The sequence below is a fragment of the Myotis lucifugus genome, unplaced genomic scaffold (genome assembly GCF_000147115.1).
Source record: "Myotis lucifugus unplaced genomic scaffold, Myoluc2.0 scaffold_247, whole genome shotgun sequence".
Classification (NCBI taxonomy): domain Eukaryota; kingdom Metazoa; phylum Chordata; class Mammalia; order Chiroptera; family Vespertilionidae; genus Myotis; species Myotis lucifugus.
The window spans coordinates 1,125,069-1,148,249 of record NW_005871295.1 but is presented as its reverse complement, the minus strand read 5'-3'; the positions used below and the strand labels follow the sequence as shown (position 1 = coordinate 1,148,249).

Genomic DNA, 23,181 nt, shown 5'->3' with positions numbered 1-23,181 from the left:
GTAAAATTAATACTGATTTACTGTCCTGTCATTCTAAACATTAGAAACATTGAACACTTAAGTATTTTATTTCTTCATGAAAACTTATAACAAGTAGTTTGAACAGGCTTGTGCCCTTCTCGTCATATAAGTTAAAATACAGAGTGAGCATTCTTTCTTGTCTTAGCAAATTGTCATAATTCTTTCTAAGTTTGAATTTACTTCCAATGTTTGGTCCTCTGCATTTTTTAAAGTAAACTTTTATTGATTTCAGAGAGGAAAGGAGAGGGAGAGGGAGAGAAAGATAGAAACATCGATGATGAGAGAGTATCATTGATTGGATGCCTCCTGCACACCCCCCACTAGGGATCCAGTGCACAGCCCAGGCATGTACCCTAGCCTGAAATTGAACTGTGACCTCTTGGTTCCTAGGTCAACACTCAACCACTGAGCCACACCAGCTGGCAGTCCTCTGCATTTTTAATGTTGTAAAATATCTCCAAGATTTCCTTTAATGAGAAGTTTTATGTCAGCATCATGTCCTCAATAAAGACTTCATCCTTTTTATTATACCCACTTTCATCATGTTGATAAGTTCCCCTTCACTAAATCCCCTTCTCTGTATATCTAGAGTCTCTTAAACCAGCGGTCGCCAACCGGTGGTCCGTGGACCACTATTGGTCTGTGAGGTCCGAAAGGTTGGCGACCACTGTCTTAAACAGTAGCAGTGTATATATCCACCATCAGCTGTTTTTTATCCATTTTTATGTGGGTTTATTGTTGGGAGATGAGGCAGCACAAGTATACACTTTGCTGTCTCTGCAGGAACTGAGTAACAGGTGCCCAGCGACAGATCACCAGCAGACATTGAATGAAGTGATGTGTTTGGTCATTGGTCGTGATATGTCTATCATTTATGTAGAGTTTTGGACTACAATCTAGCAGCAAAGATTGTATTTTATGTGATTATTTACAATTAATACATTCACAGTGGAAACTGAAATTTGCATCTTGTTGTTGAGAAATAGGTGTTACTTGACTAAACTGTGGTAACAGAAATTTGTACGTATCTGGATAGTGCAAAGTGAGGCCTGACTGTGTCTAGGCATCTCCAGATAACTAGTCTTACTTATCTGTATGGCTATGCATGTAATAAGGCATCAGGGGAAAAGTTGTTGAATGAAAATAGAAAAAAGTATAGTATCTTCATGGGAAAGCTAGATTTCTGTTTGGTTTGGTTTTTTGAGTAGATGAATGAATGGATAGATGTTTTTCCATATGTAGTTTTAGTTCTATAGAGTCTATAAAAATAAATTTTTGTGCTTTACTTTTTGAAAGCCATGTACAAATCTGAAACCTTATTTGCATTACGTTGCAGGCTGACCTCTGTGTCCCTCGATTGAATGAAGGTGACCAAGTTGTACTGATAAATGGTCGGGACATTGCAGAACATACCCATGACCAGGTTGTCCTGTTTATTAAAGCTAGCTGTGAGAGACATTCTGGGGAACTCGTACTTCTAGTCCGACCTAATGGTAAGTAGTCTACGTAGCACTGGATAGTTTTCATAATTATTAGTGTTTCTTACTGGAATAGCAGCCAGAGTAGGCTTTGAAACCTAAACCTGTCTTGTCATATCAGTTTCCTGCTCAGAGTATAGTGGCTTCCATTCACACTTGGAGTAAAATGTAAGTTCTTGACCTCCTTGCCTACCACTCAGCCTTGCTCACTCTGTTCTGTGCTGGCTTTCCTGCTATTCCTTCTGCCTACATTTTGTATGATTTTCCTGATTTTGTATGACTTATACTCACTTCCTTCAGGTTTCCTGTCACGTGTGATCCTCAGAAAGTCCTTCTCTTCTGACTACCATAGCTAAAATGGCCTCCTTCTTCTCCCACTTGCTCTAGTAGTAGTAATAGATAATCAATAAATAATTGTTGAATGAATTATTAAATTTTGAACTCTGTTCCACTTTTAGAAAACTCTGTAACAAGCTACAGTTAAAGCATTTTTTTAAGCCTGTCTGTGTTTTTAGTAGAGAATGCCTAGTAGCCTAATCATGTCATCTCCTGCTCTGGACAGCTGATGTGCTAATTCAGAGTCAGAGTCCCAGGGTTGGAGAAGCCCTAATGCTGTAAGCTCTGGCTCCTTTACTGACTGCTTGAGTTCCTCGGTAGCGATCTCAAGAATGTCCTACCAGTGCAGAGCACTCAGTAGCTCATGAAGTAGTTCATCCCCCCTTTGAATAGCTTGAACTATTAATTTGAACTAAAATCCAAATTTCTTCAGTCCTGTTGTTCCTAATTCTATCACTTTGTGTTATGCAGAATAAATTTAATCCCTCTTCCTTCAGTTTTTTGACAATAGCTGATTTTACCAGAAACCCTCCCCCTTTCCTCCAGTTCAGTAACCCCAGATCCTTCAGTGAGTGTTCATATGGCATTGTTTCAAGTTCCCTCCACACTGTATCAATCTCCTCTGGAAAAAATTCTTGTGTGCCTGTATCCCAGCATTAGACATAGTCTTCTGGTTTTATTCTGAACAGTTTACTATTAATCATAGTCTTAGCCATAAGAGTAATTATTGGTTAATGCTATATTACCAGTTGTTGAATATATACCTTTGGTATATATTCAAGTAAAATGTAATTAGAACTCTACCTATTCCCACACCACACCCAACCCTGTAAAAATTGCAAGAAAAAAATACAAAACTCATTTTGCCTGTTGTGTACAAATAGGCATTTTCATTCCATCTTTTCTACTTTGTTTTTCTGCTTTCATGTGTAAATATGTCTCTCTTCTCTGCGTCCAGCGTGGTTAGAGAGCAGTCCGGTTCCTGAGTAGGGGCGGCTAGGGATTGAGAAAATGAAAGAAAGAGACAGACACAGAGATGGAAGAAAAAAGCTAGGGCCGGGTGGGACCATTGTCCTCTGATGATGAGACAGGGACTAGGGACCCCAAGCCAATACAGCAAACGTATTTAATTTATACAGCAAAAAAACAGGAAGTTTTACTAAAAGTCAAGACAAAGGAGATTATGTGCATTCTTGGGTGGACCCAAGTCATATTCATTCCTGGTACTTGGCTGCATTTAAATAACAAAACCTACCCCATGGCACCTGGGCTGAAGGTCAGGCTGACAACACTCCTGCCTTTTGGCAAAGGGTGTTTCCAGGACGTGGCTTTGCCCACGCCACTGGATTCAGCTGACAATAATTAAAGAAATGCTCATGTGCCTTCCCAGGTGCTCTCCACATTCATGATCTGGAATTTGCATTCTAGGAAAATTCACAGGACTCCAACACAACATTCTATATTGACTTTTCAAGGAACTCATTTAGATCTGATATTTAGGTGATTCATTATTAGGCATTTTCTGTTAAGTAAGCAACTTAAATTTTATACTAAGATAACATCCTCTCTGTTTTTTTTCTCTTGATAACAGATATTAAAGAACATAATAATAATAATAGTTTTTAAATGTTTTCCATGCGCCTGAACTCTTGTATATTCTCATTTAATCTTTACAGCTATCCAGTGACATATGTGACATCCCCATTTTATAGTTGAGGACATTTTGACACCTAGACATTCAGTTTCTGCTCACAAATTTATGACTAGTACGGACCCAAGTATAAACAAAAGTCCATATAATGGAAAAGTCTTAGCTTTTTTGCAGTTCAAATCACCTCATTTATACTTTAAATTAGGAGAGGAACCCACCTAGGTCTTGACAAAACGTCTTTCTATTATTATTTTATTGTCAAAATCTGGGCAAGACCTGTATTCACTTTCAGGGTCTACCTTGTCCTTTTTTTTACTTAAAATAACAAACAGCAGGTCATCGAGTAATGATTAATTTAACATCTGATATAACATTGATGAGAAAAAGAAAAAGATTCCTGGCCAGATCACTGTGTGAAGTTTCCACATTCTTCCCATGTCTTCCCGGGTGTTCTCTGCTGACTTGGGTTCCTCTCACATCCCAAAGATACGCACGTGAGGTGAATTGACGTTTCTACCTTGTCCTAGTCTGAGCGAGTATGAATGTGTGTGTGAGTGGCCCTGTGATGGAAGGGCATCCTGTCTAGGTGCCCTGAACTGCCAGGTGAGCTTCTAGCCACCTGCAATCCTGAACTAAAATAAGCAGGTTGGAAAATAATTATTTTACCTGTTTTTATTAATTTTTATTAAATTTGTGAATAGCTCACATTTATTTCAATATTTAATATTAGAAGTAGTATCAACAATGTTAAGTGAAGACTTACTGCATAATCAAAATTTAAAATTATGTTTGCCAAAAATATCAGAAAAAGAGTTTCTCTTTTTCTGGTATTTTCCCCTTTAAATCTTATTTCTTCTTAGACAATATGCATTCATTCCTTTTTGCTTTTTTGTTCTTCATTTCCAAAATTTATTCTTCCCAAAAGTACATACATATCTGAGCAGGAACCAAAACTCTTAGTCAAGGATATAAGAGACCCCTAGCTTGACTCCATTCTTTAGAGGGCTGTTTTCTGTCTCTCCTTCAGCCTTGCCTCCCACCACCACCACCACCGTGGGGTCAGGATTTTGTAGGAGCAAGGGGACATGCCAGGGCATCACCTGTGACTTCCCCATCCTTCCTAGACCACTATTTTCAACTTTCAATTCTCTGTCCAAATAGCTCTGAGTCTGTGTGCCCGTTTTCTCCAAATCCATTCTCTCAAGGTGGCTCACATGATGTGTGTAGACTTAGGGGGCATGGCTACTAGTAAGATGCAGCAATTTGCAGAGAGGTGTAAACAAGCTTACATATGGATTGGGATGCTCATGGGAATGTTGATATTCTCCCATGTTAAATAATGTATCTGAGGGCAAGAAAAGAACGAGGGTGGACTACAGGCCAGGGTCTAGGGCAGGGGTGGGCAAACTTTTTGACTCGAGGGCCACAATGGGTTCTTAAACTGGACCGGAGGGCCGGAACAAAAGTATGGATGGAGTGTTTGTGTGAACTAATATAAATTCAAAGTAAACATCATTACATAAAAGGGTACGGTCTTTTTTTTTTTTTTTAGTTTTATTCATTTCAAACGGGCCGGATCCGGCCCGCAGGCCGTAGTTTGCCCACGGCTGGTCTAGGGTCTGTCTCTCCTCACACTGCCTTGGCCATGAATTCTGGCCTAGGTTCTCATTTGAAATGCAGACTCCTAGGTTGTTTTGTAAATATGTCAAGGAGAGGATAAAACATGTTTTGTTTAGAACTCTGTTTCCTTTATAACCATTCGTATCTAGACATATAGTATATAGGCTTCTATTTGTACTCTTGCCTTACGTCCCACAAATAGGGCAGGTCTCTTCAGAGCTGCTTCTTGGCAGCTTCTCTTTTTCTTAATGTCTCTTCAAGTTATGGAGATTTTCAGCAATTATAGCCAAGAACCGTTCTTTTCCTCTAAGGTGCGGCAAACTTCTTCGTCTCCACAGTCACCGTTTGCCCCTACACCATGACATCAGACTCAGATCTGATGAATTATGAATAAGTAAATTATTTTTCCTGACACATAATTAAAGAATAATCTGGTAAATTCTTTTCCCAATTCATTAAGTTCTTCATGTGTCTTTATTAAAATTTTTATTTTATTTTTTTGTCTTAGCTGTCTATGATGTAGTGGAAGAAAAGCTAGAAACTGAGCCAGACTTCCAGTACATTCCTGAAAAAGCCCCACTAGATAGCGTCCATCAGGATGATCATTCCCTGCGGGAGTCAATGATCCAGCTAGCCGAGGGGCTTATCACGGGAACAGTCCTGACACAATTTGATGTAAGTAATATGGTTTCTTTCTCTTTTTTTTTAAGATTTTTTAAATTTTGATATTTAAAGAGAGAATTGGGAAGGAGAGAAAGAGAAATATCCATCCCTGATGGATCAAGCCTGCAACCTGAGCATGTGCCCTGACAGGGAATTGAACCAGCAACCTTTCAGTGCATGGGACTACGCCCAACCAACTGAGACACACCAGCCAGGGCAATATTGTATGATTTCTTTTTTTTTTTTAATTGATTTCAGAGAGAAAGGGAGAGGGAGAGAGAAATAGAAACACCAATGATGAGAGAGAATCATTGATTGGCTGCCTCCTGCACTCCCCCTACTGGGGATCGAGCCCAAAACCCGGGCATGTGCCCTTGACCTGAGTAGAACTTGGAACCCTTCAGTCCGCAGGCCAACGCTCAATCCACTGAGCCAAACCAGCTAAGGCTGTATGATTTCTTAACTGCCTTATCTATCAGTTATAATTTACAAACTAAAATGGCATTCTGAGAAATATTTGAGAATAGTTCTAAAATACAAAGTTTTAAAAATTGCTCCCAAAACACTAGCTATGGTTACATAAATAGATGTCTACTTAAAAGATAAAAATAGATTTTTATACATATGTCATCAAACTACATTTTTTTCTGTAATTAAATAACTGTTTTTGTGAAAGTTGGCAGATGAAGGTAGGCAATTGCAGACTTAAAAATCCTAAGTTAAAGGAAAATAACTTGAACCTTGTAATATTTAATTTTTGTCAGTGTAGTTAGCCATCATTAGTATTTATGCTCTGAAGTATATGTTACAGGTAACTGACTAAAACATTTGTGACTAAAAAAAAGTTAAGGTCTGTCAGTTTTGTTTGTTTCTTTAAGTTCTGGGTTCATATACTTTAAATATCTACAAAGTAAATAAAAGCTAAATGTTTTCTGCAGATTTTCTGTTCAAAACTTCAGGTACTTTTTGCTGTAAGAAAAATTATCTTCGTTTATTTTGCCATTCTCTAAATCAGTGGTTCTCAGCCTTCCTAATGCCGCGACCCTTTAATATAGTTCCTCATGTTGTGGTGACCCCCAACCATAAAAATATTTTCGTTGCTACTTCATAACTGTAATTTTGCTACTGTTATGAATCATAATGTAAATATCTGATATGCTATATGTGTTTTCCGATGGTCGCGACCCACCGGTTGAGAACCACTGCTAAATTAGGACATACAATTCATGTCAGAATTTATACAGAATTTAGCTTTGCAAATCTGGTTTAATATCCTATCAGCCTAAGGTACATCATTGTATAGATGAGGTATTCTAAGGGGAAAAAAAAACTTGTTTCATAGCATAGGAACAAGTCGGAAAAACAAAATGATAACTTTTGATGGCTTGCTGATTGCGTACCTTTTTGTTTTGTTTGGTTTTAGCAACTATATCGGAAAAAACCTGGAATGACAATGTCTTGTGCCAAATTACCTCAGAATATTTCCAAAAATAGATACAGAGATATTTCGCCTTGTAAGTATCTATGATTTCCTGTATGTTAGGCTTTAATCTTTTTAACGTAACTTTACTAAAAAAATTTTCTTTTGAAATTTTTTCAGATGATGCTACACGGGTCATTTTAAAGGGTAATGAAGATTATATCAATGCAAATTATATAAATGTAAGTTTATTTTTATTATATCATTGGTATAAGAAGGGACACTATAAACTGAGATTTATTACTTTTTGTTAAAAGCCTAACCTTGAGAGAATATTAAAACTTTTACATATTTTAAAATATTATAAAATTAATGTTAAAAATAGTTTGATACTGGCATATTAATATATACATAGGACAATGAAATGGAATAATCTAGTCTAGAAATAGGCTGAAATAAAGACTAGAATTTTGTTTACGGTAGAGATAGCCTTTTAAATTATTTAAGGTAAAACTGATGATGTAGTAAATGAATTAGTTCTGTCTGGAATATACCATGGTAAGGAGGTCTCCTCCCACCCCCATGGGGCAAAAAGAGGATTACTATTTTTACTTTGTATTACAGAAAATTTTAAACATACATAAGTAGAGAAAAAGTAAAATGAACCTCCTTATACATATGACTCAGCTTCAACAATTACCAACTAATGGCCAACTTTGTTTCATCTATCCCCCCACACATCCACATTGTTTTGGAACAAATCCACACATCATATAATTGATCTATAAACACTTTACATATTCTTGAGGCCAGCATACATTTTAGATGTATCAAATATATATGTATGAAGTGGACATGAAAATACTTGGAGGAATATGTGAGAATTGTTTAAAATCTCAGAAGGGAGAAGGCTTTTCTAAGCTTAGGTACATGTCTGAGCTATAAAAAAAGATTGATGAGTTGGGCAATGTATAAATTTTAATTTGGGGGATGCTTTGAAAAGTACTAAAATGAAATGACAAACTGAATTTTTTAAGTAGTATAAAGGGCTTATTTCATCAATATATAAAGAGCTCTATAAGTCTCCGCCACCACCACTACACTCACCAGCTGTGAGCCCAGCTTGTGGCTGAGCAGCACTCCCCCTGTGGGAGCACACTGACCACCACGAGGCAGCTCCTGCATTGAGCGTCTGCTCCCTGGTGGTCAGTGTGTGTCATACTTACCGGTTGTTCCGCAGTTTGGTTGATTTGCATATTAGCCTTTTATTATATAGGATGGCCAATCTTGTTCCATCTAAACACTACCCCCCCCCAGATTTATTTAAATCAAATATATCACTTTTTGTAAATACAATCAATTCTTGTTATTTGTGATAGTCTATAAAGTCTTCATTGACCCTGAATTAGCAAATACTGAATCCTTGTTGCAAGGGAAAAATATATGGTATGGGTCCCATGAGCCTCTATTTGCAACATTTTTGTCAGTTAATCAGTACATAACCTTGCTTCTGTTTAAAGATACCTTATTTAATACACATTGCTGATTAATTAACATTGAACTCACACCCAACAGCACTATAACTCATGCCTGAAAGAAGCTTATCTAATGTGTATTTTCTCCATAAGGCATTTCATGGCCTCTTTACACTTAGAACAGTAGGCAGCACTTTAGCACTTGGGGACTGTTTTAAACAGTGAAATCGCTAACAACAAGCACAGAAATTTTAAAACATGGCACTACATAGACTGTAAAAAGGGCAGTTAAGTATGAGAGCAGAAGCAAGAAGGCAGAACAGCAGCATCTTACCAACATTAGCAGGAAATGTACACTTTGGGTGGCTCAGATTTTTTACCTCTTTGGACATGTCTATAAATAACCATGAAAGCTCTGCAAGCACTTTGGGATTACAAATAAATTTTAGCAAGCAGGCAAACTTTCAAATACAGAATCTGAATAGTGATGATTAACTATTTTAGTATGTATTTCTGGGGACCTTTTTTATTTTTATTTTTTTAACAAAACCACAATACCATTATAACACTTTAAAAAATAATACTAACAGTTAAATAAAAATACACTTTTCTTAAAAAGAAAAATGCAAATCAAAACTGCAAAGAATTACCATTTTTTACTTATTAGACTGAAATGTCGGAAAGTTTGATAATACTATATATAAGTCTATATCCCTTATCTGAAAACTTGAGATCAAAGATGCTTCAGAATTTAGAAATTTTTTGGATTTTTTTAAGGTTATTAAGTGGATATATCATATATTATATAGGTAACATCCTTAGCAGGCTATAATGAGTATATTATATTCAACATGCCAACTATAGATATTTCCACTAACAGTCTTAGATGAGATCAACTCAGATGTTCCTATCAAATGAGTCCAGGTTAGGTCAGGTGTACCAAAAGAAAAAGACAGAGTTACACTTTATTATTAAGGACATTATCAGGAAACAATCATTTCTCATACATTATGGTAAAAGTATAAATATGTGCAATCTCTTTGGAGAGCAATTTGGTACTCTCTGACAAAATTCTAAATGCACATATACTTTGATTCAGCATTGTCATTTCTTCCTATTGCCCACACAAATAGGTTTCTTGTAATGTACCCAAAAATTTTAGGTTTGCAAAAGTATTCAGTGCAGTTTTGTTTATGGTAGCAAAAAGATTAGCAGCAACTTAAATATCTGTTAAATAAAGTATGATATATTTATATAGTAGAGCCACTAAAAAGAATGAAATTTTTTTACTAATCTGACATGATCTCAAAGATAAAGTAGAAAAAAAGAAAATGGCCCTGGCCAGTTTTGGTGAGGGGTTAGAGCATTGGCCCTCAGACCGAAAGGACTCGGGTTCGATTCCCGGTCAAGGGCATGTACCTTGGTTTCAGGTTTGATTCCCCAGCCCTGGTCGGGAGGCAACCAGTTGATGTATCTCTCTCACATCATTGTTTCTCTCTCTCTCTCTCGCTCTCTCTCTCTCTCTCTCTCCTTCTCCCTCTCCCTCTCCCTTTCCCTCTCCCTCTCCCTCTTTCTTTCCCTCCCTCTCCCCCTCCTTCCTCCCTTTTACTCTCTCTCAAAATCAATGGAAAAAATATCTTCAGGTGAGGATTAAAAAAAAAGAAGAAACAAAATGCAGAACAACATTATATACTTATGTTTTACAGAAAAAAAAAAGAAAAATCGTTTTGATGTTCACTTGTGTGTTGTATGTAGAATATCTCTGAAAGGATATATTAGCAACTAAAAAATAGGATTGCTCTCCTGGACATAAACTGGAGGCTGGGATGAAAGGGAAATTTCTTTCTCTTTTCACCCTTTGGTATTCTTCCAATTGCCATGTGCATATGCCACCTTTTCTTTTTTTAAATTGAATCTCAAAATGTAGTAGGATGATGACTTATCTTACCCAAATACGATCTTAACATCTTTCTGAAAATAATAATGAATTTAAAATATTTTTAATATCCTTTTATGTTATCTATATATAAAAGGCTAATATGCTAATTGTACAACCATCTGACCGGTTGCTATGACACACATTGACCACCAGGGGGCAGATGCTCAATGCAGGAGCTCCCGTGACATGCACTGGCCATTTACAGAGAAATGACACCACGGACCTGGTGCCCATAAAGCAACACTCAGCTTCCCCAAAGTGGGACACAGGCCCTGCCACCACCCAGGAGCGACAGCCCACCAAATCGCAGCCAACGCTGCCAAGACCCCATGGTGCAAAGTGCGGCCCACAGCCCACCCGAGCCCAGAAATGGTGGCTGTGCACGCTGGCTAATGACGTCACATAACAATTCATGGCTTCCTCTCCCTAGTGAATAACCTCCTTGTTGGTTCTTCAGCCCAGGAACACGACTTGCTTTATAGCCAGGTGGAAACATTTTACACTTTAACCAAATGTCTGTTTTCCCGTGCCTCATCTCATTTGATCCTCACAGAAGTCCTGGAGTAGGTAGATAGGAGACTTGGTGGAATCCTATTTTCTTTTCATTAGCCAGAAAACAAGATTTAGAAAGCTTAGAAACTTGACCCAACTGAAAAGAAATAAGAAATGGTGGACCTTGAAAATGACTTCAGGTTTTCTCACTGTACAGAATATAGTCAATCACTGCTGCAGTTAAATATTTCACCCTTTGTTCTCCCTGCATGATCTATAATAATAATCTGCTTCATGTTGATATTTACTGCTGTGTTGCTGACAATTACCTGAAAGAGAAGTTGGGGGTGCTTCACTGGGCTGGAAAAAGTTTAGCTAAATCAGAAAGCAGGTCTAATTAAGCAAATTTATCTATATATGTAAAGCTCTCGTTAGCGCCAATTGCACGCATGTGTTTCCATCTGTCATTGTCAATTGTGAATTTCGTTGACACTTCTATTATAGAGAAAGAGTGAATAGCAATATTAAAATATTCTATTTCCTTTCTGTGTGCATGAATTTGTGCACTGGGCCTCTAGTATATTATATAAAATCTAAACTAAATTGGCAGAACTTTTGCTCCTCACAAATTTTACCAGTAAATGTTTAGAGACCAAGTCTCTGCCTCTGAAACTGGGTTCTCTGTAAAATTTCTCTTAAAACCATAATAGTGCTTTGAAAAATACTTGGATTTCTGTTTCTATTGTTTCTATTAATTGGAAGATATATATATATAGGCTGTTGCCAAGAAATTTCTTCTACAGGTAAAATAAGAAAGTGTTGATAATGATTTGTTGTGCTTACCAGCTGGAATGGCTCATCCTGTGCACCGAAAGATTGCCAGCTCAATTCCTGGTCAAGGCATATACCCAGGTTCTGGGGTCCATCTTCGGACAGGGCACACAAGGCAGCCAATTGATGTTTCTTTCTCTCTCTCTCTCTCTCTCTACCTGTCCCCCCCACCACCACCACCTCTCCTTCCCTCCCTTTGTCCCTTCCTCTCTCTAAGCATGTCCTCAGGTGAATATTTAAAAAAATTTTTTATTTAAAGATTTGTTGTACTGACTTTGTAGTTTATTGGGATTAGTTGCATTCAATTATTTCATGGATGATTTTCATATGCTTGATAATAGTAAAAAGTACTAATATAAACGGTTTTTATTTTCATGTCTTTTTGTTTTAAGATGGAAATTCCTTCTTCTAGCATTATAAATCAGTACATTGCTTGTCAAGGGCCATTACCACACACTTGTACAGATTTTTGGCGGATGACTTGGGAACAAGGCTCCTCCATGGTTGTAATGTTGACCACACAAGTTGAACGTGGCAGAGTAAGTTATACTTGAATCTTACACCTTGCTTGGGCCTTCTTCAAATTACACTGCATATACTTATAGTCAAAATGTTCACATTGATTTAGTCTTTTTTATAACCTTTACATCCATAGAGGACAGAAAGTAGATTAGTGCTTGTCTAAGTCTGGAGTTGGGTTTAGAGGAGTGGGATAGAGGAATGAATGCACATTGGTTACTAATGGGTATGGGATTTCTTTTGGAAGTGATGAAGTGATCGTGGTGATGGTTGCACAGCTCTGTGAATATATTAAAAACTAGTGGCCCGTTGCACGAAGATTCGCACAATAGGCCTTCCTACCCCTGGCTGCCGGCACCGGTTTTTCTCCGGCACCCGGGATCCAGGCCTTTGGTCCGGCCACAGCAGCGAGGCTTGGCTTCTCCGCTCCGGCTGCTCCCAGCCCCTCCTTTTTTTTCCACTCCTTGAGTGGAGCCCAGGCCCCCAGCCCCTCCTTGAGCAGAGCCCAGGGCCAGTGGGAAGCTTGGCTTTCTCTGTCACCGGGAGCAACCCAAGCCTTCTGCTCACTCCAGCTCTGTGGCCGCCGCCATCTTCAGTCTTCACTCCGCTTCTGCGTGTGCAAATTAAACACCATCTTTGTTGGGTTAATTTGCATAGTCACTTTGATTGGCTGGTGGGTGTAGCGGAGTGATGGTTAATTTGCATGTTCCTCTTTTATTAGTGTAGATCATTGAATTGTGTACTTTTTTAGTTTCCGAGATCAGACAAGATCGGGCGCGTTCAGGGTGGTATGGCCGTAGACGAATTGTGTACTTTTTTAAAAAAAAATTTTTTAATGAGTTGGTGTACAATATTATATTACATGCAGGTGATTAGACATTTTATATAACTTATGAAGTGATCAACTGGATAAATCTATTACCCATCTGACACCATACATAGTTATTACAGTACTATTGACTGTATTCTTATGCTCTACTTTACGTTCCTATGACTATTCTGTAACTACCAATTTGTACTTCTTAATCCCTTCACTTTTTTTACCCATTCCTCCAAGCCCCCTTGCATCTGGCAACCATCAAAATGTTCTCTGTATCTATGAGTCTGTTTCTGTTCTGATTGTTTATTTTGGTTTTCAGAGTCCACATACAAGTGATATCTTCTGTCATTTGTCTTTCTCTGATTTATTTCACTCAGCACAGTACCCTCTAGGTCAGTGATGGCGAACCTATGACACGCGTGTCAGAGGTGACACGCGAACTCATTTTTTTGGTTGATTTTTCTTTGTTAAATGGCATTTAAATATATAAAATAAATATCAAAAATATAAGTCTGTGCTCACTTCAGCAGCACATATACTAAAATTGGAACGATACAGAGAAGATTAGCATGACCCCTGCGCAAGGATGACACGCAAATTCATGAAGCGTTCCATATTTAAAAAAAAAAAAAGTAAAAAAAAAAAAAAAATATATATATATATATATATATACACACACACTAATAAAAGAGAAACATGGTAATTAGCGTACGACCGCTACCCTTTTCATTGGCTAATCAGTGAGTATATGCAAATTAACTGTCAGCCAAGATGGCGGCCATCAGCCAGGCAGCTGGAAGCGAACATGAGGCTTGCTTGCTTCAGTGAAGGAGGACTCCAACGTTCCCCGCCTGCGCTGCCGGCCTCTGAGCTGGCAGTTTGAAACTTTGTAACAAATATAGAAGTTAAACAAAACCCAGCTTCATCCAGCCAGACCGCAACATTGTATCGTTGTTTTCAGCAGCGAGGCCTCAGAGCTAAAGCTGGCCCAGAATAAAAAAAAAGAAAGAAAAAAAGGAGCGGTTGGGAGCTTCAGTCACTCGCTTCTGGAAAACAGCCCTCAGCCCCTCACCCAGACTGGCCAGGCACCCCAATGGGGACCCCCACCCTGATCCAGGACACCCTTCAGGGCAAACCAGCCGGCCCCCACCCGTGCACCAGGCCTCTATCTTATATAGTAAAAGGGTAATATGCCTCCCAGCACCGGGATCAGCAGAGCAGCAAAGCTCCCGGCACCAGGATCAGCATAACAGGGGGCAGCGCCCAAACCCCCTGATCAGCCCTGCTCTGTGCCTGATAGGGGGGAGCTCCCCAATCCCCTGATTGCCATGCGGCTCTGTGTTTGACAGGGTGCGGCGCCCCAACCCCCTGATCGGCCCTGCTCTGTGGGTGATAGAGGGTGGCGCCCCAACCCCCCTCCACGGGCCTTGCTCTGTGTGTGACAGGGTAGAGCCATAACCTCCCCATTGACCTTGCCCTGAGTGTGACAGGGTGCAGCGCCCCAACCCCCTGATCCGCCCTGCTCTGTGTGTGACAGGGTATGGAGCCCCAACCCCCCTGATGGGCCCTGCTCTGTGAGTGACAGGGGGCAGCGCCCCAACCCCCTGATCGGCCCTGCTCTGTGAGTGACTGGGGGCAGTGCCCCAACCCCCTGATCGGCCCTGCTCTGTGCGTGACAGGGGGTGGCACCGCAACCTCCCCATCAACCCTGCCTTGAGTGTGACAGGGGGCGTTACCCCAGCCCCCCAATCGGCCCTACCCTGAGCATGATTGGGGGTGGCATCGCAACCTCCCTATCCGCCCTGCTCTGTGCATGAGGGGGCGGCGCCCCAACTCCCCAATCGGCCCTGTTCTGAGCCTGCCCAGGGGCTGCACCTAGGGATTGGGCCTGCCCTCTCCCACCTGGGAGCAGGCCTAAGCCACCAGGTCGTTATCTCCCAAGGGGTCCCAGACTGCGAGAGGGCACAGCCCGGGCTGGGGGACCCTCTCCCCCCCCCCCCCCAGTGCACAAATTTTTGTGCACCGGGCCTCTAGTATATATATATATATATATATGTGTATATATGTCTTTGTTTTACTATGGTTGCAAATATCAAAAAATTTCTATATGTGACACGGCACCAGAGTTAAGTTAGGGTTTTTCAAAATGCTGACACATCGAGCTCAAAAGGTTCGCCATCTGCTCTAGGTCCATCCATGTTGTTGCAGGTGGCAAAGTTTTATTCTTTTTTATGCCTGAATCATAGTCCATCATATATATCCAGTTCTTCTTCTTTATCCATTCATCTATTGATGAACAACTTGGTTACTTCCATATCTTGGCTATTGTAAATAATGTTTCAGTGAACATATGGACATATATGTCTTTTCAGTTTTGTGTTTTGTGTTTCTTCAGATAAATACCCATAAGTGGAATTGCTGGGTCCCTCCCTGTCTCTTGTTACAGCCTTTTTTAAAAAGTATATTTTGTCTGGTATAAATATTGTTACCCCAGCTTTTCTTTTTATTTCCATTTTTATGAAATGTCCTTTTCCATCCTTTTATTTTCAGTCTGTATGTGTCTTTTGATCTGAAGTGAGTCTTTTGTAGACAGCGTATATAATGGTCTTGTATTGTTATCCATTCAGACACCATATGTGTTTTGTTTGAAGCATTTAATCCATTTGCATTTAAAGTAATTGTTGATGGATATTTATTGCCAATTTTGTTCATAATTTTTATCTATTTTTTCCCCTTCTTTTAGAGAAGACCCTTGAACATTTCTTGTAATACTGGTTTGGTGGTGATGAATTTCTTTAGCTTTTTCTTATCTGGGAAGCTCTTTTATCTCTTTTTCAATTCTTAATGATAGTTTTGCTGAGTAATCTTGGTTATAGGTCCTTCTTCTCATCAGTTTGAATATTTCTTGCCAATCCCTTCTGGTCTGAAAAGTTTCTGTTAAGAAATCAGCTGACAGTCTTATGGGAGCTCCCTTGTAAGTAACTAATTACTTTCCTCATGCTGCTTTCAAGAATCTCTCTTTGTCTTTAACCTTTGGCTTTTTTGTTATTGTTGTTATTGATGAGAGAGAGAGCGAGAAACATCAATGTGAGAAAGAAACATCAATTGGTTGCCCCCCCCCCCTACCCCCCGCACACACCTCTACCAGGGATTGAACCCACAACCTCTTGGTGTATAGGACTACTCTCCAACCAACCGAGCCACACCAGCCAGGGCAACCTTTGGCATTTTAATGATGTGTCTTGGTGGGGGCTTCTTTGGGTTCATCTTGTATGTAACACTCTGGGCTTCCAAGACTTGTATATCTGTTTCTTTCATTGGGTTAAGGTAGTTTTCTGTCGTTACTTTTTTCAAATAGGTTTCAAGATCTTGCTCTTTCTCTTCTCCTCCTGGTACCCCCATGATTCTAATGTTGGTACACTCGAAATTGTCCCAGAGGCTGCTTATACTGTCCTCATTTTTTGGATTTTTTTTTTCTTTCTGTTTTGACTGGGTGTTTTCTGCTTCCTTATCTGCCAAATCACTGATTTGATCCTCTGCTTTATCTATCCTCTACTGTTGGTTTCCTGTATTCTTTTTATTTTGTATTGATTGATTGATTTTATACATTCATTGGTTGATTCTTGTATGTGCCATGACCAGGATCAACCTTGGCATATCAGGACAACCAACTGAGTTACCTGCCAGAGCCCCCTGTGATGTATTCTTTATTTCAGTTATTGTATTCTTCATTTCTGATTAGTGCTTTTTTATGCTTTCTATCTCCATTTTTATGTTTTTATCTCCATTTTATATTTCCTATCTATTTGTTGAAGTTCTCACTAAGTTCATCTACTCTTCCCCTAAGTTCATTGAGCCCCCTTATAGCCAGTGTTTTGAACTCTACTTCCAACAGATTGTCTCCGATTTGTTTCGTTCTCTTTCTGGAGTTTTATTCTGTTCCTTCATTTAGGACATGTTCCTTTGTATCCTCATTTTGGCTGCCTCCCTGTGTTTGTTTCCATGTATTAAGTAGGGCTGTTAGTCTCCCAGGCTTGGTAGATTGGCCTTATATACCAGTAATAGGTGTCTTGTAGGGCCCAATGACACGGCCTTCCCGGTCATCCAAGCTGCTCCAGGTGGGCCCCCCATGCGGGCTAAGTACACCCTCCTGTTGTAGTTGAACCTTGATCGCTGTTGACACTTCAAAGGGAGGATTTACGCCCAGGCCACCTGGCTGCAAGGACTCACTATGACTGCCTTGCAGGATCAGCTGTGCAGGGGCAGACCCCACAGAGCAGGACTTTACAGCAGGGCTCTGATGCCTGCTGGGTCCGCCCCTTGTGTGTGTCACTTGTGGAGGTGGTTGCGTGGTGGTGCTTTGATGTTTTCTGAAGCTGTTCACTGGGTGCCACCTATGCCCTGCCTGGGGTCACCAGACCTGAGCACAAAGTGATTTGCAGTTGGCTACTATTTTTCCTGAGTTTAGAGGTGCCCAGGAGAGGCCAAGCTGCTAACCAAGGCAGGCTGCCTCGAGTGCCAGGACTGGGCCACTTTGCAAGAGGTACGGGGCACACTGAGGCCAGATGCTGCTTGTTTGAGAGATTTTGTGAAAATTGTTTATATGGAAAAGGCACTGGAAAGAGATTGGGTGGGGTGGTCTCATAGAGTCACAACAGTGTTAGGTTGATGGAGACTAAGATATGGCATCCACCTTCTGGCTCTATGGAGGGAAGGCTCAGTAAAGAAACGAGGGTCTCTGCCAGCACTTCTACCTGGGAGAAAGCTGCCCTTCCAGCCCTCGCTGGACCATTCAGTTTTTCCCTTTGTGTCCCTGGTGCCTTTCAAGCTGCTGTGAGTCCAAGTAAGTCCCTGTATGGCCCCTTTAAGAGGAACGCCTGGTGATAAAAAAAATTAAGTCAACTTAAATTTTTAAAAAAGAGGAATGCCTGGGATTCCAGCAGCCCCTCTCTCTGTCTTACTCAACCACAATCCCTGCTGGTTTTCACAGGGAAAAGTTAAGGGGACTTCACTTCCTAGTACTGAAACACTGGTCAGGGGCTTGGTGTGGCGCTGGGACTCCTTGCTCCTCAGGGGGTCCCTTCACAGCCCCCATATCCCTCCTGATTTTTGACTGTTACACATGGGTATGGCACTAGCCCATTCTGCATCTCTGCCCCTCCTACCAGTCTAGACATGGCGTCTGTATATCCTTAGTTATAGGACTTTAGTTCAGCTAGGCTTCAGGCAGTTCTGAATGGAAGTTGTTTTGTAGTTTAGTTGTAATTTTGATGTAGTTGTGGGAGGAAGTGAGCACAGCATTTACCTATACTGCCATCTTGACTGGAAGCTGAATTGTGTAGTTTAAATGGGTGAGTTATATATCAAGAAAGCTGTTGTTGTTGTTTTTTAAAATCTAATTGTGAAAATAAATGGATTGTATTTGGCATTTTAGTTGAAGATTGTTAACTTAAATCTAAAAAGATTAAAATTAGTGCAGCATTTTGCCGTTCTCATAGTAATAATTGACTCAGGCAAGAATTCATCACACATGGTAAAACACTGAGTGAAAGCTTATTGTATACAGGATATTTGCAGTCTCAAAATATATCCAAACAGATTATTACAAAGAGAAAAAAATGACAAAGAAATGTTAATAGTTGACAGAACTAGGTGCAGCATGTATGAGAGTTTATTAAATTTTTCTTGTAACTTTTCTGTAAGTTTGAAAGTTATATTAAAATATCATAATTTTTAATATATATATATATATTTAATCTATTGATTTTAGGTGAAGTGCCACCAGTATTGGCCAGAGCCCACAGGAAGTTCATCCTATGGATGCTACCAAGTCACCTGCCACTCGGAAGAAGGAAATACTGCATATATCTTCAGGAAGATGACACTATTTAACCAAGAGGTAGGAAGCAAGATAGGTACCGTTCATTAGAACTGTTATGTTCAAGGTGAAGACTGAAAGCTGAAAATATTATTTTTAATTATTGAACTATTTGATTTTTGGTCTGCAATTTGGAATCTCATGACGTGTATTTCCTTTCTATAGTAAATTTCCAATTTCTATAGTTAAATATGAGTGGTCAGTGAGAAAATAATCTAGTAAATAAATACTTATTACTCTTAAAACTAAGGATATTCATGCCCTGCCGGCCTGACTCAGTGGTTGAGCATTGACCTATGAACCAGGAGGTCACAGTTCAATTCCCAGTCAGGGCACATACTCAGGTTGCGGGCTCGATCCCCAGTGTGCATGCAGGAGGCAGTTGATCAATGATTCTCCCTCATCATTGATGTTTCTATCTCTCCCTCTCCCTTCCTCTCTGAAATCAATAAAAATATATATTTTTTTAAAATAACTATGCATACTCATAAAAAGTATAGCTTAGATGTTTTTGGTTGTAATGATTTTTCCCCTCCAAATAATATCAAATATTTGAGTACATTTGTGGAAATGGAAAGAACAATTAATTGTAAGTTATCAAATTATTCCTCTTTTTGAAGAGAGTACAGGAGAGATATTTCAGTCTCCTCAGTATTAAGGAGGAAAGAACGTAGGCAGGACCCTCCCACAGCAGATAGATTGTATCTTTCTTTTTAAATATATTTTTATTGATTTTAGCAAGGAAAGGAGGAGGAGAGGGGAGAGAGAGAGAGAGAGAGAAAGAAAGAGAGAGAGAGAAAAAGAGAGAGAGATAAACATCAATGATGGGAGAGAATCATTGATTGGCCACCTCCTGCATGCCCTACACTGGGGGTCGAGCATATGGCCTCACAAGGAATCGAACCATGACCTCCTGTTTTATAGGTCAATGCTCAACCACTGAGCCACGCCAGCCAGGCTATCATAGCTTTCTAATTTCTTCTTATTGCCAACTGAGTCACTCTCCTTAGCTTCCAAATCCAGACTCAGAGATGGAAATTGATTAATAAATGATGGCTTAATAACCCAATTGGAAGATGTGTGTGGAAGGTGGCATTGCTGTCAGTCTGCTAGAAACAGTGTACCCCACTTTTACTGCCTGCAACTAGATATTCCCCTGCCACCTTTGGTTTTGAAGGGCATTGTGAGAAGAAGAAGCAATTGCTAGAAAAGAGCAAACAGCACAAACTGTGAAGACCCAGGCCTATCCCATTGGAAATGAGAACTCCATTCCCTTCCACCCCCCTGAGTATGATTAAAAGAGCCCAGCAAGATAGAGCCTTACTGACCAAAAGGAAGGAGCTAGATGTTGTGCTGACTTATATTAAAGGAATCTGACATTGATTAAAGCTAAAGTTATAAGAAATTAAAAATTGAATAGTTTGAAAATCTTATGGGCTAGAGATTCCATCAGAATGAATTTAGTGTTTAGGGTTATATACTATATAGCTCATAGTCTAACATAACAAGGCAAGCCAGTAAAATATTTCTTCATTTTCTCAAGTAGATATGAGAGGTTGTAAATAGTTACATAGACTAATACTGGTATCTTCAGCATAGTCTCTTTATTGTACTCCACCTGTAGATTATTCACAACAGTTTTATATACTGTAATGGCTTTTCTTTACAAACTCTGAATACGTCAAAACTAGACTAAGACGCAAATTAGATTCTAAAGTGTGACCCAAATGTAATTAAGAAAATAAATTTGCGGAGAAAACCAAGATGGCAGCATAGGTAAACAGCTGTACTTGCTGCCTCCCACAACCACATCAAAATTACAACTAAAATACATAACTATCATCCAGAACCTCGGGAAACCTGGCTGAGTGGAAGTACTACAACTAGAGAGGTAAAGAAGAAAGCGCATTGAGACTGGTAGCAGGTGCAGAGGCGCAGAACGGGCTGACACCCGGGTGTGCTGCTCTTTTCATTGAGAGGGGGATGCAAGCTCCCGCTTGCTCTGAGCTCCAGTGCCGGGTGAGACTTGGGGGGACCCAGACACATATGGGGAGAAACGACTGTCTGGCATTGAACACAGGGGCAGGAACACAGGGGCAGCTTTCTTCCAGACTGAGGTGCTCGCAACGGTCATTGTTCCTGTACTGGGACCTCCCCGGTGCAGGGCTGACTGGCAGCCATTTCTGTTTGCTCCACACTGGAGATTCTCTGAGACCCCGCCCTACCCAATTTACAAAGCCACCAAGCTGTGCTTCAGTGGCTTTTGCATATGAATGGCCTGTCCTTTCTTAGCCTAAAACCTGTCAAACAAGGTGCAGCTGGCTCAGGGAGCTCCCAAAGCTATCAAAAGAAGGCCCAAGGCCACACCAGCCTGCCTTGCTTCACAGCTGGGCCTCATCTGAGCACTTCCAAACCTGATACAAAGAGGAGGAATCTGCAGATCTCTCTGTAGCTCCTGCTGGGTGGCCCCAGGCAGTGGCTGACTTTGCACCTCCTTGGAAATCCAAGAGCCAGTGTATCGAGTAGTCAGTGTGAGACCATACCAGATTACAACTCTTCACATCCATAGGTGACACACTAAAGGGGCAGACTCTGGGAGCACCAAAGCCCCACTAAAGCAAGTCCTGCCCCATAAGGGTGTCTCCTGCACAGCAGCTCTTCCATTGTAGACACAGCTGGTCCTCACAGCCAACTGGCCTGGAGGTCATATCCTCCCAGTGATACCAACAGCAATCAAGGCTCAACTACAACAAGACTGTGCACACAGCCCACAAAGGGGTGCACCAAGAGTGTCCACATCAGGTGATTGGGGAGGCCAAGCCACTGGGCCCTATAGGACCCCTACCACACAAGGCCACTCTATCAACTCAAGGAGACTTAGCAGCTACCCAATACATAGAAACAAACAGGGAAGCAGCCAAAATGCGGAGGCAAAGAAACATGTCACAAATGGAAGAAAGCAAACTACTGGATATAGAGTTCAAAACCACAGTTATAAGGTTACTCAAGAATCTTCTAGAAACGTCCAAGGAACTTACTGAGAACTTCAAGGATCTTGGTGAGAATGCCAAAAAAAATGGAAAAGGGCCAGTCAGAAATTTAGCATACACTAACTGAAATAAAGAATAATATACAGGGATTCAACAGTTGACTAGAGGATCCCAAGAATGAAGTCAAAAACTTGAAATACGAGGAAGCAAAAAAACACCCAACTGGAAGAGCAAAAAGAAAAAGTAATCCAAAAATATGAAGATAGTGTAAGGAGCCTCTGGGACAACTTCAAGCATACCAACATCCGAATTATGGAGGTGCCAGAAAGAGAGAGCAAGATATTGAAAACCTATTTGAAGAAATAATGACAGAAAACTTCCCCTACCTGGTGAAAGAAATAGACTTACAAGTCCAGGAAGCGCGGAGAACCCTAAACAAGAGGAATCCAAAGAGGACCACACCAAGACATATCATAATTAAAATGCCGAGGGCAAAAGACAAAGAGAGAATCTTAAAAGCAGCAAGAGAAAAACAGTTAGTTACCTACAAGGGAGTACCCATACGACTGTCAGCTGATTTCTCAACAGAAACTATGCAGGCCAGGAGGGAGTGGCAAGAAATATTCAAAGTGATGAATAGCAAGAACCTACAACCAAGATTACTTTACCCAGCAAAGCTATCATTTAGAATTGAAGGTCAGATAAAGACAAGAAAAAGTTAAAGGAGTTCATCACCACCAAGCTAGTATTATATGAAATGCTGAATGGTATTCTTTAAGAAGAGGAAGAAGAAGAAAAAGGTAAAGATAAAAAATTATGGACAACAAAGTGACAACAAGTACATATCTATCAACAAGTGAATCTAAAAGTCAAATGAATAAAAAATCTGATGAACAGAATAAAATGGTGAATGTAATAGAATCAGGGGCATGGAAAGGGAGCGGACCGACAATTCTCAGTGGTGAAGAGGGGTCGAGGGCGGTGCGGAACAGAATGGGACCAAGGATCTTTTTTTTTTTTAAATAAATCTTTATTGTTCAGATTATTA

At 40.2% G+C, this 23,181-nt stretch overlaps 1 protein-coding gene and 1 non-coding gene across 12 annotated transcripts in view; both read left to right on the top strand.

Moving 5' to 3' along the window:
- PTPN4 (protein tyrosine phosphatase, non-receptor type 4) overlaps window positions 1-23,181 on the top strand; it is a 206,652-nt gene that overhangs the window by 164,418 nt on the left and 19,053 nt on the right. For 10 of the 11 annotated variants that reach the window (XM_014464397.2, XM_014464400.2, XM_023762509.1 and 7 more), the window contains 6 exons: window positions 1,358-1,514; window positions 5,615-5,781; window positions 7,193-7,283; window positions 7,370-7,431; window positions 12,319-12,465; window positions 19,036-19,164. In XM_014464397.2, the coding sequence (XP_014319883.1) occupies window positions 1,358-1,514; window positions 5,615-5,781; window positions 7,193-7,283; window positions 7,370-7,431; window positions 12,319-12,465; window positions 19,036-19,164 (753 nt within the window). The remainder of the gene's footprint in view (window positions 1-1,357; window positions 1,515-5,614; window positions 5,782-7,192; window positions 7,284-7,369; window positions 7,432-12,318; window positions 12,466-19,035; window positions 19,165-23,181) is intronic. The other variant, XM_023762515.1, reaches the window with a different exon arrangement.
- LOC111827923 lies at window positions 13,780-13,886 on the top strand. The gene has a single exon (XR_002831672.1). It is a non-coding gene; the product is annotated as a U6 spliceosomal RNA (small nuclear RNA).